The following is a 21,254-nucleotide window of genomic DNA, read 5'->3' as shown; positions in this document are numbered from 1 at the left end:
ATTAATAAAAAAAAAAACACGGGAGAACTATGGGCTTGCATTTTTATTTTAATATTTTTAAGGGAAAATACTTTTTTGGATGTTATATTATATTTTAAACGAAAAATAAGTATTTGGATATAATAATCTTTTTTTTAAAAAAAAATAAAACATAATGAATTAAATATTTTAAAATATAAGGGTGTAATTTTTTTGTTATGTGTAGTAAGATATTTTATATATATTTTTTTTCAAATCTTCTTTTTTTTTTCATATATTTTTTAAAAATATATATATTTTCACAAAACATGTGTAGAAAAGAATATATGTATGGTAAATAAGATCCTAATGTTGGTTTCAATTTTGATTCACAAAAAAAGAAGCATAATAAAAATTTATTACTTTTGTGTAATAGTAAAATTTTAAGGTGTGTTGGTTTTGTGTGATAATTGGAAAAAATATTTTTTTATAGTCAACTATGAAAATTTGTGTAAAAAATATAAAAATAATAAATATAATGATATATAAATATATTTTTTTTGTTAGAAAAAATCCACCCTTCATATTTATTTTTGTCATAAATAAAGAAGCATAATAACGTGTTCATACAAGACAATTAGCTATATACGTATAGTAACAACTCAAAGAAGTTCAAATTATAATTGAATATATATATATAATATATATCATATTATAAGTTTTCTCTTACTCTATTTAAATTAAATTAAGAACAATGTAGAACCATCCACACAATAACATGACATTACCATTATTAAGATTGATCGGTTCTGTTCAAATGAGAGACATCATCAGAATTCATAAGTAAATTATTCACAGTCAATATTACCATACAAGAACATGGCAGTGAGTACTTTCATATCTACGTCCATCTCGGCGTCCATCTCGCCGGCGACGGTGCTGCCGCCGCAGGTGCCGCCGCCGCCTTGCAAATCGGGCACCAGTTCTTCATCCTCAGCCACTGGTTTATGCACGTCGCGTGGTATCCATGGCAGCATTCGACTAACCTCCCGATCTCATCGCCAGTTACGTATTCCTCCTGCAAAAAAGAAGCACCCGGACGTTGCGTCGTCATTACGATGATTCGAATCGACCGAAAGGAACTAATCGAGAGAATGCGGGTAGGACGTAACCTGGCAAATGCTGCATTTGGCGTCGTCGTCGTCGTTTTCGCCACCTCCGTCGCAATCCCCGCAAGGTTTCGATTTCGACGGCGTCGGCTGGTACGCGCTTTTCTTAAGGCAGTTCGACAACGCTTCCTCCGAGAGCGCCGTGCTCACCGTGCCCATTCGCTCGCCTAGCTCTAATAGTTCCTGATCGACGTCGAAGCGTATGTATTTACGTATGAATGACCTTAATTAATCGTAATTAAAATCGAGAAATTAAATATTGACCTCGTACGACATGTTATCGATATCCATCCTCATGCCATGGTGCCGGTCGTAGGCGTTGTAGCTCCCGTGGTGGTCGTTGGAGTTGTAGCTGTCGTGGAACAAAGTTGTTTCCAAAGCAAGTATTTGCTGTTCAACGTCGACGACATTACGTATAGAATCGTAAATATAGTCGAGAATCGAGAATACGCCGAAATGCAAAAATTATTGTGTACCTCATGTGTAAGTTGGTGTTGATCGACTCTGTCGAGAGCTAATAACAACTGCAACAGATACCAAAAAAACGCGCCGTCATTTTCTTCTTTCATTCTTTATACGAAAAAAGGAATAATATATCGATCGATACCTCGGAAACTCCCTCGTTGTTGTAACGGTACAGATAGTCGTGAGGTAACGCAGCAGATGGATTATTGCCATTATTGCCGGAAACGATATAAGATCTCGAATCGCCTCCGGGAAACGACTGTACTGAATTTTCTAGCCACGAAGCTTGCGGGACCCGGGCGTCGGGTTGTCGAATCGACAAACTATTAGTCCCTCCATTTAGTCGGGAAGTATTACCGTTCATAGTTCTTCGGGTTCTACCCGAGGCTGGGCCGCCGCTTCCCTCCCCCATGAAAATGCTTCGTTTCAAATTCGTCGAGCTGCAGCCGTTGTTAAAAGTTGTTCCTTTATCAGCCGGCTGTCGAGCAGACAAACCGTTTCTTCCATTTTGTCGAGAAAACAGTCTCGTGTTTCCATTTTTCGACATCTGAGGTAATACAGAGGCAGCATTAGTCTTGCCGACATTACGGGACAAGCTGTTTTCTCCATCTGAACTTCTCTTCTTCATCCTATTTTTAGCAGCAGGCTCGGGCTCTAGAGACGAGCATCGTGCTGGATTTCCGGACACTGAATTACATTTGACATTCCTCGAACTGCAAGAGCTTCTAGAAGCCGGCGGGAGGGGTAATGATGGGAGAGTATTTTGGTTTACCCTCGATTTAGGATGAAATTTTCTTCTGATATTTGATGTCGTCTTGGAGCTCCCGGAGTCGGCAACTGTAACCTCTCCCGACTTCGATGCTTGAGATAAGTCGGAAGCTTCAGACTCGCTGGATACACTACTTTCAGTAGAATCGATATTTGGCGGAGAAGACAACTTCCTCTTGGAATCAAGATTCGATTTTTTTGCACCGGGTATCGTAGAACAACTTGAAGTGGATTTCCTGACTACTTCATTTCCATTTGAACTTCGAGAAGAAGATTTCGATAGTTTGGCCTTATCAGAGCCTCCAGTTTTAGCATTCTGACAGTACTTAATTCTTCCATGGCATCCAATTCTGTTGCAAAATTGAGCACCTCGATCATTTTCATGTGTAGCTGCATCCTTAAAAGACGCGCATCCTTTTCTGCGCATCACAAGTCCGCCTGCAACCTTTTTACTAGAGTATCGATCCATATCAGTTCTTGCGATCCTCTATTTCTGCAGTAATAGACAAAGAATTGAAGGTTATTAGCCTCCATCTCGAATTCAATTTTCCTAATCTAATCTTGAAGATAATCTTAACCATGAAAATGTATAGCAGTGAATCGAATTCGAGTCTTTACATGAATTAAAGCAAGAACAATCATAGTAACAATAACAACAAAAGGCCCAAAGACGATAAACTTAATTAATGAAAGTTATGAAACTCATTTTATCGTCAAACGGATAGCAAATATGCTATATATGTAGCCTTCAATCTCTAATTCAATTTCCTAATCTAATCTTGAAGATAATCTTAACCATGATAACAGATAACAGCGGATCGAAATCGAGCCTCTACATGAATATAAGCAAGAACGATCATAATAACAATAACAGCGGATCGAAATCGAGCCACTACTTATTTAATGAAACCCATTTCATTGAACGAATAAGAAATATGTTATAAATATAGCCTTCCATCTCTAATTCAATTTCCTAATCTAATCTTGAAGATAATCTTAACCACGATAACGGATAACAGTCGAACAAATTCAATCCTTTAGATGATCATAAGCAACAACAACAACATCCTAAAATTGAAACTACTTATTTAATGAAACTCATTTCATTCAATGGATAAAGGCTACTATCAAATCGATACGTCGCGCGAATACATCCAAGATTTCAATAAGTTAATAAATACAACACATTTCAATCGACAAGCAGCCAACAAAACATGTTAGTTAAGCACAAAATACAAAATCCAGTTTCCCCAAAGCATCAATGAAAGTATCCTAATAATAATTACTTGCATTTCCATGGAAGAAACAACAACAGCAAGCAAGTCAACACCCAAAAAACATAGCAAACTGAAGTCCCACAAGGTTAAAAACAATCAAGAATTACAATTTGTGAAAAAGACAAGCTGTTCATACAGTCAAAGTGATCTTGTCATATTTCAAAGCTGTTTTTAAGAGGCTTCAATTCCTTCTTCATTCTGCAACTCTGTATATTTACACTTATCTTATTCGATTGCTTAAAGAAACACTTTACCAGAATCAAAGTGACCACAAAATTCAAGCAAAAATGACTTTTCTGAAAATTTTCTTCAACCTCAAACAATCCCCATGGCGTCTGTGTATAAAAGTTTTGAGTATAAACACCACATGGAAGAAGAAATTCCTCAAAATTGAAGTAAACAGAAGAGGAAATTAAACAAACCTAAATAAAAAGATATACGCAATCAATCAGACACCTATAAAACCACAACAAAGTGACTGCTCAGCGAAGGATCATGAAGCTTCACCAACCTTAACTCCACACCAACGCACACAACACAAACGAGTAGTAATCGAACAAGGAATTCGCAAACCAGAAGAATCACAAATCAAAATCCACCAATAAGGCAGACGAATCAACCTCGTCACTCGGAAAACCACGCAGCCGAAGAAATTCAATTCACGCAACCATATTCCAATCAGAATCGAGAAATTAATCTGAAAACCGAAAAAAAATAAAAATAAACACAAACCAATCGAATCGCAGTCCAATTGCCACAGTACCTTGTTCGCCTCAACACTCGTTTACGTATTTCAATTTCTTTATTCCTTCCTCAATTTCAATTCCAATTCCAATTCCAATTCCAATCACAGTTCCCGATACGCTAGAAGCCTCCGTGTCGTCCTTCCACAGCACGAACTATGCAGCGAGCGCCATGTATGTCTGCAATTCTGCACGCATATCCCGCAAATATTTCTTTCCTACGTAGACAGACGCACGAACACAGGCACGCACACCCAGATACGTCGAAGAAGATCCTATACAGAATTTTAGAAAAAGAGCGATGAATTGCAGGCAGAAGACGAGACAGCCATTAAAGCATATAACAAATCCTCAACAGACGTCTGCTAAATTGCCGTCCTGCCTTTTGTATCTCGTGAGCGACTTTCGGCCGTCCGATCTTCCCCATCGGGAATCGACGGTCAGCGATTGAGGGCTGTCCCACCATATATATATATATATATATGCATAGATATAGAGATTTGGTTAGTAGTGCTAGGGTTGTCAACTAAGTCAAAAATGAATGTTACAAATTAATTATTTTATTTTATTTTTCATTTTTTTTATTTCTGTTTTATTACCATTTAAAAGTTACTGAAAAAGTAAACCCTTAGAAAGTTAAGTAAAGATGGAGAAAAATATGCAATGTAAGTTACTAAATAAATATAGGTTGACTTATATATATCCTTTGTTAAAAATATATAAATACATATATTTTGTTCATCCATAATTCAATAAATTTTTCATTTGTTATTTTAGTTTATTTAAATTAAAATTTGAAAATATTAATTTATTTTAATTTACGTGCAAAATTCAAATAAAAAATTTACTAGTGAATAAAATATATAATATTTAATCACAAATGATTGTATTTTATATTAAATGACAATTTTACCTTATTGGTTTATTTGATGAAATAATATTTATATAAATAAATATGATCGAAATGATATTTGAAATGGATATTAGAATTGATATTATTAAATAAAGAAATATGACTTTTGTAAATGGACATTCAAAAGTAAATAGTATAATTCTTTTCGATGGACAAAAAATATATTTTTTATATTAATGAATATAGTTTTTTTTTATGCATAATATAAAGAATAGACACATCTAAACACAACAATAATTTTTTTTTTATTCTCAATTTATTAAAAGTGGTATATTATTTTTTAGAAAAATAAATAATATTTATTTGAAAGTAAAAATTGACTTTCTTCTTTAGGTGTTATTGTTATTTGATATGAATATTTGGTATTTGGTATTTAGGTTATTGTCTCTTTGTGGGGACAATCAACCAACCCACCCACTGTCCCACACCCCCTAACATTATATTTATTTGGAATTTTAAACACACACACGAATATACAATTTATTTTTATTTTTTAAAAATATTTTTATGAAAATGATTTATTTATTTATTTAAAAAAAGTGATAATATGAAAGAAAACCCCACCACTAAAATGGATGTGGTTTGTATGCAACACTTGTCCACTTCCAAACCCATCCAAAGTTTATTTGCCAATCCTAATTGCTTTCTTTGCTGTGATTATTATATGTCATTATCTCTACCTATTTTTTCATTTCATTTGTTGAGGAATTTCCAATAAATTGAGCCAATAGAATAAAATAATAATAAAATTTTAATAAATAAATAGATTATATTTGAATAATAATAATAATAATATTGAATAATTTTCAATGAATGGTGCATCATGTTTTGTGGGTAGGGTGAGGGTCCCCTAATTAGCATTTATTTTATTTTTGTTGGTAAAGCTTTAATATGATTGCGTGATTTAATATAATGCAATAAATAAGATTATGTCATATTGTGAGAGGATATTTGGGGATTGTGTTTATTTTATCTTTTAAATATGTTTTCATATTATATAATTTTTAATGCTTTTAAAATTTTAAAAATGTTATCTTCAATACATCAAATAAACACAGCTAATTTTAATTTGATTGAAGTTTAAATTATTGGTATTGTTTACTCAAATGATTAACTAATTATATACTCATTACACAAATTCTACCTAACTTTGAACTGAATTTTTTACTATAGATGTCACTTTTAGTTTTTATTCTATTATTTCCCCTTTTGTATAAGTCATTACAGATATATATATATATATATACACAGTGCTACATATCATCGTATTATCTGACATCATACAATATTATTACAAACAACATATTATATATATTTATATAATACATGAACTAACAACAAATGCTATAGTCACGTACAACACACAAATTTTAGCACATCACATACTATTATATAACTCACATGTAATTATTAACAAACATCACATACTTTTATTACACATAACACATTGTTGTACGTAATAAGAACATGCTAGCATGGTCAAATCAGCACCGTAACCATTCTCATATATATATATATTTACTTTTTTCGATTTATTATCTATTTCTCCTCCATCATTTTTTATTTTTCAAACCTTTTAATTGTAATATAAATTCAAACACATTCTGATTTTAAATCAACGAACACGAATTTAAAAGAAAAACACAAAATCCTAAATTTAGCATAAGATCCATCCCCATGAAATAAATAAATAGCAAATGTGTATTGTATTTGTGCATGTTGGGCAAAACACAATTTACGCAATGATTTTCAACAAAACCAACCAAAATTTCCATCACCCATCTGTTATTACTATTATTATTTTCATTTCCAACAATCATATTTATTCTTTTTTTTTCTAATTCATCTAATTTTCCTACATAAATCTTCACCACAAAGACCCCTCATTGTTGGTTGTGTTTGTAGCCTACAATACATACACATACCAATCCCCCCTCACCCTTGTTTTTGCACTCATTATTGGTACAAACAAGATTAATTTCTTGTCTTCATAAAAATAATATTCATAATTATTATTAGAACAAGAAAATTTTGCCCTTTCGATTATCTCAAGAATGTCTCTTTGATCATTTTCTTGTTCTTGCAGGTAAGAAATTATTATATATATATATAGAATCAATAAAGATGGCAACAAGGGGTAGAGACACTGTACCTAAAGACAAGAGGCCAACATCTTCAAAGCTGCCGGCGCCGGCGGCGACCGGCCCCCGCCGGAAAACCCCAATGGGTTCTCCGGCGCCTGCCGCAGCCTCCGGTTCATCATCTACCAAATGTCCCCCAAACCGTGTTAAGCCTACGCCGGACGCTTCCAGGCCACAGCCGGGCAAGAAGCCCGTTTCCGCCACCGACACAGCTAACAAGCCGACGGTCGTCAGGAGAAGGTCGTTCGACAAGCCAACGGCACCGCCTTCCGGCGCACGTAAGCCGCGTGGCTCGTTGAGTCCGACCCCGCGGTCATCATTGTCGTCGTCTTCATCTTCATCCTCGTCTCCGGGGAGATCTATGCAGCAGCTGCGGGGATCGCTGATCCCGACTCCTCGGGTTACGGGAAGACCAGCTGCGGATGGGAATTCGAAAGCTCCGGTTCGGAACGCGGGTAAGCAGCACGTGGCGCGCAACGGGATGCCTGTCAATACGGTGAAGAGCGCTTCGAGCGGCATAAAGAAGCCCGAGGCTCGAAGAGGCTCTTCGACAGGCAAGGAACATGTCGGGATCAGCCCTCGGGAGAAAGTCGAAGACATTCCCGTTAACGATGGCCTGGATCAGTTATCCGCCATTGACGAATCGAAACAGGAAAGGGTAGAAACAGAGAAGATTGAGATCGATCAAGAAATTGTCGATGTTCAGCAGACTCACAACAGAGACAACAACGACAACAAGGATGAGGAATCGAAGATCGAAAGTGTAGAATCTCCCGAAGATGTCACAATTTCGGCTGACGACTCGCCTCTCACGTCATCGGATTCTAAAGATGAAGGCAAAGATGTTGCCGTCGAGTCGACAGCAGCTGTCGACTCTCCTCCGACATTATCTGAGCCTAAAGATGACGCCAAAGACAAAGCGATTGCAGCTGTCGACTCGACTCCGACCCTTTCCAACCCTAAAGAGGTTGCGATCGCAGCTGTCGACGCGCCTCCCGCATTATCCGAGCCTAAAGATGACGCTACTTCCACTGCCACCGGCTACACCGCAGCAGCCTCGGAACCATCGATCGATTCAGAACAGCAAGACAACCTCAACATTTCAACCGAACACGAAGAAATCTCTCCCGACGCTCAAACACAGGCGACAAAAAATAAACCACAAGCTGGAGACATTACAACGAGCAATCAGGAGGCCTCGAAAGAACAGATGGCGCGCGAATCAGGCACCGACAGCGCAAAAGAGGTTCAACCGAAGGAAGAAGAAGGAGAAACAACAATGGCGTCAAATACCGAAACAAGAACGAAAGAAGAGAAGCTGGCGGAAGCGCCAATACCGAAAGAAGAGAAGCCCGCGGCAGCTCCGGCAAGAACGCAGCCGGCGGCGAGACAGAGTGCGGTATCGAACGACGTGATCGAAGAGACTGCCAGCAAGCTCCAAGAACAGAGGAAGAACAGAGTTAGAGCCCTTGCAGGAGCCTTTGAAACCGTCATCTCCCTGCAGGAATCCAAGCCATGATCATTCATTCCACCATGTTTAATTCTTCTAAAGAACAGTAACATATTCATATTCATATATATATATATATGTATCTATCCATGTATCTATTTTGAACAGACAAATCAAAGATGAGAACTTTCTAGAACCTGATTCGGTACTTAACGAATAAGATATCATTTTCTTCTCGAGATATTTGTCAAAATCCCTACGCGGAGTAAACGCCGCGTGAAGAAGATAATCTACGCTGCAATAAATAAATCCATGGTGGAATCTTCAACTCCGGTAAGTATTTCCTCACTTTTCTAGCTTTTACGAGATCCAGGATTCCTCTTTTATATAAACTCGTGAATACCTAAATTTCGATTCGGAAGAAATAAACAACAATCGAGGAGGAATTGAAGATTACCTGCGAGAAATCGAGATGTGTCTGGTGTTCGTGTGCGACGAGGACGAGAGAGTCGTCGGAAGGCAGCCGGCGCCGGGGGCGTGTCCGTACTGCGGCGGGATGGTGCAGGCGATGGACGTGCAGAGCGAGTGGAGGCTGTGCTTCGTGCCTTTATATTTCAAGACAAAGCGCAGATTCTACTGCACAATCTGCTCCAGGCGACTCGTCGTCCAGTAGACATAGACGGCATCGTATCGTACTATCGTGTGCTGTAGAAATTCTGTTCCTGCGTTTCGAGTAACTTTTAGTGCTAAGAACTCTGTAAGACAAATTACGATGTAATTAAACTAACCTTTTGAAGCTGAATCGACCACTCTGATTGATTTGGATATGTACGATCGATCTCTTCTGTTTGATTTTATTTCCTGCAAACCCTAATTCTGCTTGAGTTCATCCATGGCTGCCGGGAGCTGAGCTCCCGGGAGCCCCCAAGAACCATTTTTCTTGGGCAATTGCACTTAGGTTTAAGAAATAAATCGCCATAACCATTAACGTTTCCATGTTTGAGGTCAAGAGTACATATGAAAATGGGGGTAAAAGAAATTTGACAGATACAACTTTGAGGGGAGATCAAGAAGATGAAACAATGTTGGTGTGTAGTGTTGGAACATATCAAAATTCTATCACTTACAGAGCTTAAGCTTCTTGAAAAATGGCGATACAATCGACTTCGGGTAGGGTTTGGAGGCAAGGCATGTGGGAATGTTCTCCGGCTGTTCGATCCATAGCTTATGAGCAATGCCACCGGCTTTTAGCTTCTCCGAAAGGTTTACTAACTGGGCTTCACCTTTCACTTCAAGAGTAACCTGGATTACTCAAAATAACGAAGTTATGACAGCGGAAACTCGTTTCATTGCTCGATGATCATGCTAGAGGAGCAGAGAAATGTAAAAGAGCAGAGCAATTATTTGGTTCTCAATATTCGACAAAAAATTCTATCGAATAAGCCTCTGATTCACATTGTACCATTTCTTGAAACCCAGACAACAAATTTCTTGAGATTATCGGGATGCATTTCCAGTTTCAGGTTCACATATTGTAGCTAAAAACATTCCCTATTACAATTAGGGTTTCAAATAGATCTGATCAAGCAAAACAAATGTAAAGCTAGATAAGAACTGATATATGCTATAGCTACTTGACATGGATCCAAGAACTCACAACACCCCACATCAATTTGACGTATTTCATAGCCAAATCCAACCAGAGAATCTAAGTTCCTTAAACAATGTATCTGACAACAAAAAAGGACCCAAACTTCAAAAACCTCATCTGTGAACTAAACATTCTCCTTAACCCTAATCAAGCAATCACTAAGAACTGCAAATCTACACCAAATCTCAATTGGAATACTTCCGGTCCAGGAGAAATTTCCACTAAATTTATCCACAAACAAATTAAATAATAGATTGGACACATTACATATGAATCCGTAAAAGAGAAAACCTTGAATTCAAATTCGACTAAATTGGTGAACACAGAGGGTTCGAAACAACGATTAGGGTTACGCACAAATCACCTTGTGCATAGAATCGAGATTCGAATCGGCGCAGTAGCGGAGAGTGTCGGGATCATTCTTATGGAGCCATATCGCAGCGACGGAGGCATGGCATCCTTGTGTGACCACGCTTCCCAACGGCCAGGTATCAATTAAATCCCTACGCAGCACCACGTACTGAACCACCGTGTCCGCCGCCTCCGCCGAGCTCTCCGTAACCCTAGCCGCCGTATCGGCGGCTGTCGATTCCATTCTAGCAGCGACGCGCAGGGATACGGCGGTGCCAAATGTGATTCCCGCAAATCGCGTCCCTAATTGTGGTGGTTTTATCAGCCCGCAGCGAGGCACGAGCGATGGAGCCGCCATTGACAGCCGTTACTTACAATTTATACTACAACCATTGTTCCAATTTTAAAGCTCTGTTTGGGCAAACATTTCCCAAAATCTGACAATCTATTAGCTGTGTTCTTCAATAAAATTTTTCAAATTTTTATTAAATATTAAATTAAACAATTATTTTTTATTTTATATTATACTAAAAATTATTTTCATTCAAAATATCACATCAATATATATTTATTTCACATCGTACAATTATTCAAATTTAATTTTTTTACTATTCAAATCACAAATACAAATCCAAAACCCCAAACAAACACACTACAAATATAAATTACTATAAAATAGAACTAACAATTACATATATGTATTAATTGGACAATGGTACAGATAAATTTCTAATCAGCACTCTAATCAAAACTATGATTACATTACATTAGGTATTATCTTTCCATTCAATAAAACTCATCTTAACTTCAACTTTATTTCAAAATATCACATCAAACAATTATTTCACAAAGATTTTGAAGCTGAGTCGAGATGTTCGTGAACAGCCGCCTAAGCAATGTAATGGCCTGAGAAGTGGCCTTACATATACCGGCGGCGGTAAGCCCGACGGCAACCCCAGGCCGATATCCCAAACTCTGCCATTGTCTATAATCGTGATAGAGACGGTGGCTGAGAAGGGGAAGATTCCATACGACCTGGTGACATGTGTTCTCCTCGGGTGCATCCGAGGAGTGCATCAGCTTCGTCGCCAAGCCTTTTCGTAATAGTTCAGTAGCATCCATCTACGGCGTAGAAAATTTACGTCAGTAAGTTTGATAAATGAAAAAAATTGATTTTGTAAGCACTTGCGATAGATGGAATATAGTTCGTATGGATCCACGACCCATATGAAAAGAAAAAGAAAAAAATTCCTACAAGGAGATTGAGCGTAAACATAGTCAATGTAGTGTATACGGCAAAGAAGATGGTAATAATTTAGAAATCGTACCTTTAAAGAAACAATGCGGGCAATCTATGGATTGATTTGTAATATGATTCCAATCCAATATAGTATCTATGAGAACGTAGGAAACGTATTCCAAACATCATCAATAGCGAGGATCTTTGCCGATGAAACAAGAGAACGCGATTTCTAACAGAAGCTCTAAGCTACAATTTCATTTTGGTGTGAGAACGAGAGATGTGATGGCGTGGTATTTATCGACAGAGGAAGGTGGCCACGTGGTTCATGCGTGAAGTTTGAGTGCGACACGTAGCCTAAACGTGTCAAGTGTTGGTTGCGCATGTTACTGCCATATTTTGAAAATATTCAACTGGATTTCGTTAATTACAATGCTCGATGATATGGAATTTATTGTTAGAAAATATTGATGAACACGTGACTAATTTTTTTTTTCTTTTTCTTTTCATGCATGGAATTTGAGTGTGACACGTATCCTAATACGTGTCGAGTGTTGGTTTGGCATGTTTCTACCATATTTGAATATACTTAAGTAGCTTCCGTTAATTACAATGCTCGACGGCGTGAAATTTATTGTTGAAAAATGGACACGTGGTTAGTGTATTTCATGCATGAAATTTGAGTGTGACACGTACCCTAATACATGTCGAGTGCTGGTTTAACATGTTTCTGCCATATTTGAATATATTTAAGTAGCTTCCGTTAATTAGAATGCTTGATGGCGTGAAATTTATTGTTGAAAAATGGACACGTGGTTAGTGTATTTCATGAAATTTAAGTGTGACATACATGTCAAATGCCGATCTGAATGTTGTTGCAACATTAATTTAAATTTATTTGGATCCAAATATTATAACCAATATGTATTATATATATATATGGTTTGAAAATCAATTTTCAATATTAATCTTGATGTTGGTATTTATTATATTATTAGTAAGTGTTTTCAAATTTAACTCTTAATTTAATATACATTTATTTTGTTAGTACAAAATTTTCAAATTTAATTTAGTGAATTATATTTAGTATATACTAAAATGAGGGTTCTTTTTATTTTCTTTTCTTAATTCGGATGGCGCTTTATGTATTTTGTTTTGAATTTTAAATTTAAATAATATTTTAATGTGATAGATAATTGTATATTTTTATAAAGAATGGTAGTAATAGTACAACAAATAAATTGAAACAAAAAATAGCAAGTCACCAAACTTCAACTATTTAAAAATAAAAATAATATATTTTACGTGTAAAAACAAAATTACTTGGATAATATCGCTAACACTATTTATCAACATGGGACACTATTAAACCTAAAAAGACTCATATTTATTCCAAATCCATTCCTTTTTTTTCCGCTTGTTTTGCTTTTAGCACGACTTTTTAAATGCAATTTGTCTATAAAAGTAAATATATTTTGCATGTAAAAACAAAAATAGTTAGATAATATTGCCTCATACTATTTATCAACGCAGGATACACGGCTTATTTTATGCATAATATATATCTTTTAAACCTAAAAAGACTCAAATTTTATTTCAACTTTGTTCCTTTTTTAGCGCTTGTTTTGTTGTTTGCACAACTTTTTAAATAAAATTTGTCTATAAAAGTAAATATATTTTGAATGTAAAAACAAAAATAGTTAGATAATATTGCCACACACTATTTATCAACACGGGACACGGGAAAATGAGTGTACTAACTATAAAAAAAGCTCATTTTATGCATAATATATATCTTTTAAAGTTAAAAAGACTCATATATTATTTCAAATCCGTTCCTTTTTTTCCGCTTGTTTTGCTTTTAGCACGTCTTTTTAAATGCAATTTGTCTGTAAAAGTAAATATATTTTGCATGTAAAAACAAAAATAGCTAAATAATATTACCACACACTATTTATCAATACAGAGCACGAGAAAATGAGTATACTAAGTACAAAACAAGCTTATTTTATGCACAATTTATATCATTTAAACTTTAAAAGACTCATATTTTATTCCAAATCAGGTTCTTTTTTTTTCGTTTTTGTTTTGCTTTTAACACTACTTTTTAAATACAATTTGTCTGTAAAAGTAAATATATTTTGCATGTAAAAACAAAATTAGTTAGATAATATTGCCACGCATTATTTATCAACATAGTGCACGAGAATTAGAGTGCACCAACTACAAAATATCTATTTTATGCTTAATATGTATATATATATATTAGGGTAAAAAATATTTTTGGTCTCTTTTATTCATTAATATGTCAATTTTAGTCTTCTTATTTTATTAAAAAATGACAATTTTAGTAATTTATTCATTAAATTAGTTCAATTTTAGTCCTTAATAATTATTCTACCTAAAAATTACTAATATAATTATTACTACATGTTTCACATAAAAATATGAAATTTTTATTTTTAATAAAAAAGAGTAAGTAAAAAAAAAAAGGTACACATCACATTAAAATTCATCCTCAAAAGTTCCGAGCCTATTTTTTTTTTTTTTTTATGACAGAAATAGTGTATAATTTTTATCCAAAATAATCATTCTCATCTATTATTTACATCATTTTATATTATTATTTTTTCAAATATCTCCTGGCAGATATTTTCTTCAAACAAGTCATTCCAAAACAAACTTAAACACCCAATTTTAAAACCATCCGATCTAAAAGAACATAGGTGCTAGCTAATTGCTTATCTTAATTAAATTATTGGCATAAGAAAATGAAGTAATTTTTTTTTCTTTTTTTTTGTGTGTGGATAAGAGCACGATATTAAATATAGTGACATATACATCTTTTATAAATAGATACTATAAAAAGAATAATTTATGTGAAACAATTTTTTAAAGACAAGTCTATTTGTATGACAATGCATATAATTAGTATATCTATTAAATTTTTGAAAAAACGATAATGAATGAATAAATATGAACTATATTAATCGATCAAAATTGTCCTTTTAAAAATTAACGGACTAAAATTAAACCTAAATATGAATAAAATAGATCAAAACCATCATTTAAATAATATAAGAACTAAAATTGACACAAATGTAAAAAAATGGGACCAAAAACGTATTTCATCCTATATTTCATAACCTAAAAAGTAAATATGTTTTACATATAAAAACAAAATTGTTTGGATAATATTGCCACACACTATTAATCAACATAGGGCACGAAACAAGAGTGTACCATCGACAAAAATAGAGAGCCTATTTTATACCTAATAAATGGGTGTGTTTGGTTTGATTTCAAATAGAAACCACCATCATTCAACTCATACAGTTTTTTCAAAATACATCATCTTTTTTCTCATAAAATATTATTTAAATAGATAAATTATTTTTTAGTACCGTATCCGGAGCCTCTATTAAAATAGTCTCGCAAGTAAATTTTTTTGGCACATTTGGTCCTCCGCGGCGGAAACACGCCAATTTTTTGGAATAATTATTTTTTAGTCCGTAACTAAGCTTGTATAAAAATAGTTCCGTAAGTGAATTTTTTTTTTGTCCCCTGGCGCCAAAGATGTACATTTCAAATTATACATCCAAAATATGAAAATTTAAAGTTAAATCTATGGATAAAAACAGTCCGAGAATGCGATTGGAAGTTACGGGAAGCGATAAAATAACATAAAAGAGAATTAAGAAGAGAATTAAGAGTGCTTGTTGTAATTCAAATTTATTTTCACATTATTCATTGTACAAGCTGCATCCATAGTTTACATTTTATTCAAAATATCACATCTAAATACATATTTCAATTCAAAATTTCAAAAAATATATCGCCTTGGCCCACCAAAAACACTTCCGGTCAATCGATGGAGTTAAGGCAATTTTCGAGATAAGTTCGGTTAAACAGTCTGGTTCGGGAGTGAGCTGATGGAGTAACATCGTTAATCCTCGCGCCTCCTCTTTAAGCCCTTCAGACTATTTCAAATGGTAATGGTTCTTTGGCATCCACCTGCAACGAGATTATAGCGTTGATTGTGAGTAACGGTGCAAATGAAAACAACAAAGTTGTCAAAAAATGCATTTAAAATTTTCTAGTTTGTTATATTCTATTTACAGAGGTAAAGAGAAAGTTAGAAAAGCTCACATCATGCCAACTTCATTAGAAATGCTTGCCAAAGACAGATAGATCAAACCCATGGTTCTTGCTCAACTTCCATTTATGTAACTCCATGTTCAGCTCATAATAGGATTCACTACGTTGAATCCACGCTCTCTCGCCCACCAATGTTCTGCAAATAGGAAGATCTAATGGCTTAGTATCCAAAAAGATCGAACAAATAAATAATGTTTTCAATGGCGATAATAACTAGAGGGAAGCATAGACAAAAAAGAGAGTTGTAAATAACTTAGATGCCGAACCTGAAAAGGTTGTTGTCAAACATCATCAATAACCGAGAAAGTTGCTCATGAAAAAAAAAGAAGAACATAAATCTTCGCGCTGCTGCCGAATACAATTTTTTTTTGTGTGTGTGTGTGTGTGTGTTGACAAGAAAGGCAGGATGGGGCCTATTTATTGAGAGCAAATGGAAATGAGGTCGATCCGTTCCAATCACGTGTTGAGCGCTGCTTCGGCCTGACTTTGATTAACTCTAAACCTAACAACCAATCACGTGGTCTACAATGCTAGATTCTGCATAATTCACCCGTAATCCTCGTGGGATGCGCTCCTAGAAATCCCCAAAAAATTACTGTTGTTCAGTTGCAAGTTTTCGACAATCTCAACAATACAAAGAGCTACGAAGTGTTCACGTAAACTTGAGAATAACTGTAGAAACAATTCAAGGGAAAATTGCAAAAAAATATTCTACATAGATACCCAATAATCACTTTTGTCCTATATTACTTAGCTGACAAAATATATCCTACGTGTTTGAAAAAGTCACTGTTTATGTCATTGCCAAAGGATATAAATAACGACTTTTGCACACATGTAGGATATATTTTGCCACCGAGATAAATACAGGACAAAAGTGATAATGAGGTATATATGAAATATTTTTTACAATTTTCTTAACAATTCAACTTTTATTGCTTCAACTATTTGACAAAATGAATTTTATGTCTTCAAAAATATTTGAGGATGAGCACAAAGTATTGCCAAACTATTGAAGAAATGATTTTAAGTGTTATAGGGTGTGTTTGGATATAAGTTTGGGGCCAAGCTTTCACTATTTAATCTTTTTTCTTCCTTAAAAACTATCAAATTAAATATTTATTTTTTTATATTATATTTTTATTGAAATATTATATCAAACGCTTAGTAGCCTGCAAATCATTACAGCCGAAAAACAACACTATTTTGGTGTGTGATTTTGAAAATTGATTTAACTTTTTTACTATACAAAAAAATATAATATTTCTTCTTATAAAACATCACTAAAAATTAAAATAAACTCAAAAAAAAAAAAAATTATTTTAATTACAAGAAAGCATGATGCTCGTCCTCATTTTAATTTACATCATCTTAAGAGTTAAAATCTTTATGACAAAATCGGACTTTTGTAAGGTGCGCCGTGTTAGATGGCACATTTTGATATAACTATACTCTGCCATGAGACATCGGTAAGTGGATCGAGATATAAGGTTACACTCCGGCGCCAGCATACTTTTACATGCCACATCAAAAAGGCATATAGTCTCCACCATTGCCTTGTCATAATAGTTCAATAGCATCCATCTACACCATGGACGAAACTACATGGGGTTAGGGGGACACCCGACCCAGCCCCCAAAATGTGTTTGTTTTTTTAATTAAAAAAATAAAAAAAAAATGATGTATTTTTAATAATTATTAAATATAATATTTTAACTTTAGTTTTTTTATTTTTTTTAGGGGTTAAAAGTTATTAAGTTATAAAGAAATATGAAGTAATACTCGTGTCTCCAAACTTTTACAAATTATAATTTAGATGACTTTTGGTTTATTTTACCTTTTCTTTAGTTTATAATTTTTTTAATATATAAAATTGTAAAAGAAAGAAAATAAATGTAAATAAAGAAAAGTACTTGTGTGTTCTTTCTGTAAATAATAACCAACACATTTTTTTCCAAAAATTAATATACTAATACATATTCATTATTTTTTATATTACATATATAATTCTCTTATTTCTGTAAATAAAGAAAAGTAATTAGATAGTATTGTCACACACTATTTATTAACACAATGCACTAAAATATAAGTATACCAACTACAAAAACACCTATTTTATGCCTAATGTATATATATACATATATAAATCTAAAAAGTAATTTTACATGTAAAACAAAATTGCTTGGATAATATTGTCACACACTATTTATCAAAAAGAACATGATACGAGAGTGTACCATCGACCAAAAAAAGTGCCTATTTTTATGCCTAATATATGGGTGTTTTGGTTTTGATTTCAAATCGAAACCACACCATCCACTACCAAAAAATCTGGCTTTCGCCATGAACATTAACTAGTAACAATATGTTGGTAACAAATACTAATATTAGTTACGGAATTGTAGTAAAAATTCACGACACTTAAAGTTGACCATTTTATCTGTTACCTTAAGTTTTTCGTAATAAAAACCAAATGACACAAAATAAAGTATAAAATAAAATTGTTACGCAATTATTTCTGCAACAAAAATATTTATGCTTTAAATTATATTATAATAAATTCAAAGAAAAGGAAAAAAAATGCTTTTTATTAATAAATTCAAGTGCCGAGGCATCCTTCGCTTATAGGCTAGGTCGAGTTCAACCCTGAATGAGTGTGTGTGGTGTTAAAAAAAAACATAGCAAAAGTAAGAGACAATTTATAGAGTTAGAATAAAATATCTTTGTAGGTTAAATATACATACATGTGTATTGGTTTGTCTAATTTTAATTTAATTAATATTTTGTAAGAAAAAAAAATAATATAGTTTTATGAGAAACTATATGAGTTGAATGATATGGCTTAGTATCCCAAAGGATCGCACAAATTATAAATTGACACATGGTTAATCTATATCATGCATGAAATTTGAGTGCGACTTAAAGCTTCAGAATTTGCCTCCGAATGGTGTCCGAAGAGTAAAATTCGACGTCGCCTTTTCAGTGGTCTCAAAATTTTCGAGACCAAATCCAAAGCTGCAGGCATCATAGGTTATTATTAGTTCCTACTTGTCTCGGAATTTTCGAGACCACTTTCTTTGGGTTTCGGATTTCCGAAGCATTTATCTCACTCTTACATTTCAATTATACATCATGAAATATGATCATTTAATGTTAAATCTACCGATAAATCTAATCATTCAAGGAAGCACTTAAAAATTATTCTAAACGATAAATTAACATAAACAAAACCACTTGACGATTGCAATTGCCATTCAACAATGTTGGCGAGAAAATAAGAGTGCGTCTCCGTAACTCAAATTTATTTCACATTATTCATATGACATTCGCATCCAAAATTCACAATTACATTCAGAATATCACATCAACAAATATATTTTCAATCGATCTTGAACCACCAAAACAATCCTAGTGATGGAGTTTAAGCAAATTTTGGAGATACATTCGAGTAGAAAGTCTGGTTCGGGTTTATACTGATGGAGTAACATCTTTAAGCCTCATGCCTCCTCATTAAGCCCTTCAGACTATTCCACATCGTAATAGTTCGATAGCATCCACCTGCAACATGATTATATCGTCGATTGTGAGTAACCGCAAATGAAAACAACAAAAATTTGTTGGGAGGGGGAGGGGAGGGGTAAAGAGAAATAAATTTACAAAAACTCACAGGATGCCACCAAACGCGAAAATCTTCATTAGAAAAGCTTGCCAAAGACAGATGGATCAAATCCATGGTTCTTGCTCAACTTCCATTTATGTAACTCCATGTTCAGTTCATAATAGGATTCACTACGTTGAATCCACGCTCTCTCGCCCACCAATGTTCTGCAAACAAGAAGATCTAATGGCTTAGTATCCTAAAATATCGCACAAATATATAATGTTTTCAATGGTGATAATAACTAGAGGGAAGCATAGACAAAAAGGAAAGCTGTAAATAACTTAGATGCCGAACCTGAAAAGACTCTTGCGAAACATCATCAAAAACCGAGAAAGTTGCTCCTGAAAAAAGAGAATATAAATCTTCTCGCTGCTCCCGAATACAATTTGTGTGTGTGTCTGCAAGAAAGGGAGTATCGGGGGTCTATTTATTGAGAGCCAACGCTGGACACTCTTCGATCCGTTTCATACACGAAACCAGAGCTCAACACGTACCCCACTACGTGTCGAGCAGTGGTCGATCTTTTTCATGCATACAATCAGAGCGCGAGACGTACCCCACTACGTGTCGAGCAGTGGTCAATCTTTTTCATGCATAAAATCAGAGCGCGACACGTACCTCACTACGTGTCGAGCAGTGATCGATCTTTTTCATGCATAAAATCAGAGCGCGACACATACCCCACTAGTGTCGAGCAGTGCTCAATCTTTTTCATGCATAAAACCCAAGCACGACACGTACCCCCCTATGTGTCGAGCATTGGTTGATCTATTTCAAGTATGAAACCAGAGCGCGACACATACCTCAGTTACGCGTCGAGCCTCCTTCCGTGTGAATTTGATTTAACTTAAACTTAACAACTAGTCTTTCCTTTTTAATCTAATGATCCTTCCCTCCAGTAAAATTAGCACACTTGAATTCAGCACAAAGATTGAAAATATTAATATTTTATTTAAAAAGTAATTAATAATAAGTAAATTGACTGGACATACTAAAACGACATTTGAAAATAAATTTAGCAGGCAGATGGAATATTAATTCCTAAAACAGATATTACTACAATTGTATTCAGCGAGAACATTGCAAAAGATATCCCATATCCATTATCACTTTTGTCATTTATTTATCTCGTCGGTAAACTATATCATACATGTTTAATAATAATGCAAGTACAAACAGTAAAGAAACATAAAAAAGAAAAAAAAAAAAAAAAACACAATTAGGACATACAACTACATAATTAAGAAAGAAAAGTACCTTTAGAATTGTCCAAACGCGCATACAGACCACTAAAGCTCTCTTGATTTTG

At 34.4% G+C, this 21,254-nt stretch overlaps 4 protein-coding genes and 2 long non-coding RNA genes across 7 annotated transcripts; 2 read left to right on the top strand and 4 right to left on the bottom strand.

Annotated features, from left to right (window-relative positions):
* Positions 1-723: 723 nt before the first annotated feature.
* On the bottom strand, positions 724-7,569 carry LOC127255458 (probable E3 ubiquitin-protein ligase RHG1A). 2 transcript variants are annotated; one of them, XM_051280988.1, is made up of 8 exons: positions 7,446-7,565; positions 4,741-4,834; positions 4,401-4,655; positions 1,735-2,853; positions 1,604-1,651; positions 1,392-1,517; positions 1,131-1,310; positions 724-1,036 (listed from the first exon to the last, which is right to left on the bottom strand). In XM_051280988.1, the coding sequence occupies exons 4-8, from the start codon at positions 2,827-2,829 to the stop codon at positions 860-862; spliced, it is 1,626 nt and encodes a 541-aa protein (XP_051136945.1). In that variant the 5' UTR covers positions 2,830-2,853; positions 4,401-4,655; positions 4,741-4,834; positions 7,446-7,565; the 3' UTR covers positions 724-859. The 2 variants fall into 2 exon arrangements, with proteins under 2 accessions (XP_051136945.1, XP_051136944.1); XM_051280987.1 differs by lacking the exon at positions 4,741-4,834 and having other exon boundaries at positions 7,446-7,569.
* On the top strand, positions 7,418-8,953 carry LOC127255485 (uncharacterized). Its single transcript, XM_051281016.1, has one exon. It carries the CDS (start codon positions 7,418-7,420, stop codon positions 8,951-8,953), a length of 1,536 nt encoding a protein of 511 aa, XP_051136973.1.
* A 403-nt stretch (positions 8,954-9,356) lies between these two features.
* Positions 9,357-9,711, top strand: LOC127255460 (uncharacterized). The gene has a single exon (XM_051280990.1). It carries the CDS (start codon positions 9,357-9,359, stop codon positions 9,555-9,557), a length of 201 nt encoding a protein of 66 aa, XP_051136947.1. The 3' UTR covers positions 9,558-9,711.
* Positions 9,712-9,843: 132 nt separating this feature from the next.
* LOC127255459 (uncharacterized) lies at positions 9,844-11,310 on the bottom strand. Its single transcript, XM_051280989.1, has 2 exons — positions 10,900-11,310; positions 9,844-10,186 (listed from the first exon to the last, which is right to left on the bottom strand). The coding sequence occupies exons 1-2, from the start codon at positions 11,242-11,244 to the stop codon at positions 10,004-10,006; spliced, it is 528 nt and encodes a 175-aa protein (XP_051136946.1). The 5' UTR covers positions 11,245-11,310; the 3' UTR covers positions 9,844-10,003.
* A 4,536-nt stretch (positions 11,311-15,846) lies between these two features.
* On the bottom strand, positions 15,847-16,661 carry LOC127255941 (uncharacterized). The gene is made up of 3 exons (XR_007839745.1): positions 16,551-16,661; positions 16,276-16,420; positions 15,847-16,140 (listed from the first exon to the last, which is right to left on the bottom strand). It is a non-coding gene; the product is annotated as an uncharacterized LOC127255941 (long non-coding RNA).
* Positions 16,662-19,575: 2,914 nt separating this feature from the next.
* LOC127255878 (uncharacterized) lies at positions 19,576-20,366 on the bottom strand. The gene is made up of 3 exons (XR_007839737.1): positions 20,240-20,366; positions 19,952-20,109; positions 19,576-19,842 (listed from the first exon to the last, which is right to left on the bottom strand). It is a non-coding gene; the product is annotated as an uncharacterized LOC127255878 (long non-coding RNA).
* Between the last annotated feature and the right edge of the window lie 888 nt (positions 20,367-21,254).

This window comes from Andrographis paniculata, unplaced genomic scaffold (genome assembly GCF_009805555.1).
Source record: "Andrographis paniculata isolate CXL003 unplaced genomic scaffold, ASM980555v1 Contig54END, whole genome shotgun sequence".
Classification (NCBI taxonomy): Eukaryota; Viridiplantae; Streptophyta; class Magnoliopsida; order Lamiales; family Acanthaceae; genus Andrographis; species Andrographis paniculata.
The sequence above is the reverse complement of the archived record's forward strand: the minus strand, read 5'-3'. Positions and strand labels throughout refer to the sequence as shown.

Coding starts and splice junctions, on each gene's coding strand:
- LOC127255458 (XM_051280987.1), bottom strand. CDS start 2,829: ATGGATCGATACTCTAGTAAAAAGGTTGCAGGCGGACTTGTGATGCGC. Junction 1,311..1,391: donor TCGATAACATGTCGTACGAG/GTCAATATTTAA, acceptor GACGTCGATCAG/GAACTATTAGAGCTAGGCGA. Junction 1,037..1,130: donor CCAAATGCAGCATTTGCCAG/GTTACGTCCTAC, acceptor TCTTTTTTGCAG/GAGGAATACGTAACTGGCGA.
- LOC127255485 (XM_051281016.1), top strand. CDS start 7,418: ATGGCAACAAGGGGTAGAGACACTGTACCTAAAGACAAGAGGCCAACA.
- LOC127255460 (XM_051280990.1), top strand. CDS start 9,357: ATGTGTCTGGTGTTCGTGTGCGACGAGGACGAGAGAGTCGTCGGAAGG.
- LOC127255459 (XM_051280989.1), bottom strand. CDS start 11,244: ATGGCGGCTCCATCGCTCGTGCCTCGCTGCGGGCTGATAAAACCACCA. Junction 10,187..10,899: donor ATCTCGATTCTATGCACAAG/GTGATTTGTGCG, acceptor TGAGTAATCCAG/GTTACTCTTGAAGTGAAAGG.